Source organism: Austrofundulus limnaeus, unplaced genomic scaffold (genome assembly GCF_001266775.1).
Source record: "Austrofundulus limnaeus strain Quisiro unplaced genomic scaffold, Austrofundulus_limnaeus-1.0 Scaffold256, whole genome shotgun sequence".
Lineage (NCBI taxonomy): Eukaryota > Metazoa > Chordata > Actinopteri > Cyprinodontiformes > Rivulidae > Austrofundulus > Austrofundulus limnaeus.
The window spans coordinates 66,365-69,543 of NW_013952658.1; the positions used below are offsets into that span (position 1 = coordinate 66,365).

The 3,179-nt window shown below is 38.3% G+C and overlaps 1 protein-coding gene across 1 annotated transcript in view; it reads left to right on the forward strand.

Moving 5' to 3' along the window:
- Positions 1–1,604, forward strand: part of LOC106526060 (chloride channel protein 2) — a gene marked incomplete at both ends in the record, with an annotated part of 63,528 nt that extends 61,924 nt beyond the window's left edge. Inside the window, 1 exon segment of the mRNA XM_014020520.1 lies at positions 1,535–1,604. Coding sequence (XP_013875974.1) covers positions 1,535–1,604 — 70 coding nt within the window.
- Between the last annotated feature and the right edge of the window lie 1,575 nt (positions 1,605–3,179).

Below are 3,179 nucleotides of genomic sequence, written 5' to 3' on the forward strand. Positions count from 1 at the left end.
TCCTTGTATCTGAGGCAGGAAACTCAGCCTTATATGTTGTTTTTGGGGTGGTAATTATGCTAATCTCTCACGTGCACAAGCAGCTGGATAGAACAGGTGTAATTTACGCAGCTCATTTACACACTTTTCCTGAAGATAGAAGAGTTTGTTGAATCTGACGTAGCATGTTCGTACGAACCCTTTGTACGAACAAAAGTAAGAGAAATTTAGGAGAATACGAACATGTTCTTGCATGAGGCCCATTGTCTTTCACCAGCCTTCGTGTTCCTCTCACTGTCTCACTTTTGAAGAGAAATCAAACAAAAAGTTGAGCTCAGTTCCTGACAGCCCATCTGTGAAAGTGTTGCTGTCTGTATTCCGATTATGTTGACTTTTTTCACTTGTTGCATCGAGAGGAAACGCAAATGATACAACAAAGTGTTTATGTTCCTTTTTTTCCCTTTTTCATGTAATGCCAAAGTGTTTGAAAGTGAAAGTGTTCTTCTGTGCTCTGAACTTCATCCTGGAAGCAAATTACATAACAAGAGCTCTGCAAAAGAGCGAGTGGGTGCAGTAGAAGAGTGTAAAGTGGGGTTCTGTGTTCCTGAGTTTTCAGTGTAGTTTATTGACACGAGGATGCTGATTTCCAGATTCTGTTAATTTAAAACCTGATCAGCAAAACTACTCTCAAAAAGTGTTTTGGGCAAATAAAGTGACATACAAAGTAGTTAAGGGGCAGATATAAGATGTATTTTTCTTCACTCTGCACCCTTTTCATTCAGAACTTTTTTCCCCTCTTTCATATACATTTCATTTTTTGAGTGAAATACATTTTTTTATTTTTTAAGTAATTATAAGTAGTAGTAATAGATTTCAAAACCAGACATGCACACATACTTAATGCTTAAAAGGAAGCTGAGAGCAATATAAAGCTGAAACTTGTAACTCATCCAGAGTGCTGAAGTGTCTTTGTGGTCTTTCACTATTCACCTTCCTGAACAGTAAAACAGTTTTTTGGGAGCAACCTGCTCTTAGTACATTTACACATGCTGAACATTGATGGACTTAACAGAACTCCTGGGGATGTTTAGGGCCTTGAAAATCCTTTTGTATCCATATTCTGACTTGTACTTTTGAATAATATTTTCTCTGAGTTGAATTAGTGCAGTAAATACAGTAATACTTAAACAAACTCACACCCGTATGCACAGCTCTGACTATAATCCTCACACATGGTCAGCTCTGACATTTTCCCAGTTTTGTTTGTCCTGCCTAATTAGCCAACACTTCCCCTCACCTGGTGCGGTGTTGGCCAATCAGTGGAGCCTGCTCATTACCCAGAGATTATGTCAGGGTCTGTCAAATGAAGAGTGAATGTGACAGTTCAATGTAATCTCAGCAATAAGCTTCGCAGGGCCGCCCCCTCACTGCTGCTCGAGGATTCAACTTGGCTATCCTCGAGGGGCACACTGAAATGAACTCTGAGGCTAATTAAGATGCCATGTTATTCAGTTACTTTGTCTTTTATCTGCCTTTTTTTCTCTTTATCTTCTAGTTCTGTATGTCTTCCCTGGCCATCACCATGCCAATACCATGTGGAGCCTTCGTTCCTGCATTTGTCATTGGTAATTAACACCCTCATCATTTTCAAACATTGAGCCTCATGCAAAAAACGTTGGTACGAACAGATTTGTTCTTAATTGTGCATACGAGTGATTTAGGAGAATTTGTGGCATTCACCAATTTTCTCGTATTTTAAGATTTTCTTCAGATACGAACAAAATCACATGTGAATAAATACTTCCTGGCATGTGGGGCAGGAAGTTGCTTATATGATATTATTGGGGCGGTAATTATGGTAATGTCCTGTCCTCGTGCACGAGCACCTGAATACTTCCAGGTGGCATTTATCAGCTTACACTCCTCATTTACACACTCTTCCTGAAGATGGAAGTGTTTGCTGAATCTGACGTGGCATGTTCCTATGAACAGCAGTAAGAGAAATTTAGGATAAAAATACAAAAATGTTCTTGCGTGAGGTCCATTGTCTACCAAATAAAAAAGACGAAAACAAATGATGGTCAAACTAACATGGGAAAAAAACATTAGAATATAAATGATAAAACATAGTGTGACACGTGTAGCTTTTATTCATCCTTTTTCTATATTGCCTGATGTTGAGCAGGGTCAGGGTGTTTTTTTATTGTCCATTTAAGAGAAAAAAAATTTTTCAAGCTGTCATCTTTCTTTATTGTCAGCACCGCAACATTGCAGTCCAAAACTAAACTAAAGCACCAGATCAATGCATTCATAAATCTAAAGTAAATTTGCCTGCTGCACATAATGTTATTTATTTTCTTATTTTCTGCTCTTCGCAAAGTAACAAAGAGTCTGACAAACCAGTGTTAAATTACAAGCTCACTAGAGATGAAAATAACCCAGCAAATAATTAACTATTAAATCACCTACTAGCATGCTAATTCATGTAGCTTGTTGAAAATGATTGTTTCTGAACAGTGTTACCTTGGAAGAGAGATGGGTGGTGGACAAGCCAAGACTGACTGTGTTGTCCATTTCCAAATAAAATGTATACAGCCACCCAATGATGTATTTTCTTAAAGCATAACTTACCCCAAAATTAACTTTTTTCAGCTGATAAAATGTCTAGAATGTGTCTAAAATGTTATTTAGTACTGTTTCTATGCTAATTTTGATGTTTTTGTGCGTATTTGTTCAAATATGTAATATTTGGTATAAAAACGTGTTTTTGCTGCTCATATGGGTAGAGCAGTGGTACTGCAGGCTAATTTGCATATTGGTTAACGGCTCTCTATGGTGACGTGTCTTCTCCACGGTTTCATCACAGCGCCTGTGTTCTGGTATAAAAGCCTCTCCTTCCCCACCCACACCCCCTCCCCTACCCATTTTGATGCATTTTTCAAATATCGCCTTGGGGCGGGGTTATCTTTGCTCAGTAAGATACACTTTAAGGAGCATTGGCATTTCCTTTGAAAGAAATTGTTCAATTGTAGAATTAGGCTTCAATATTTATTTGCAACATGCAAGGTATTCCACAACCTTTCAGCACTGGGCCAAGTATTCAGGATTTCAGATCCCTGGCATGTGGCCCTGCCTTGTTCATTACATAACAGTTTCAACAACAACTTCAGAAACTGAGTCACGATTTCTGGAAATGACAT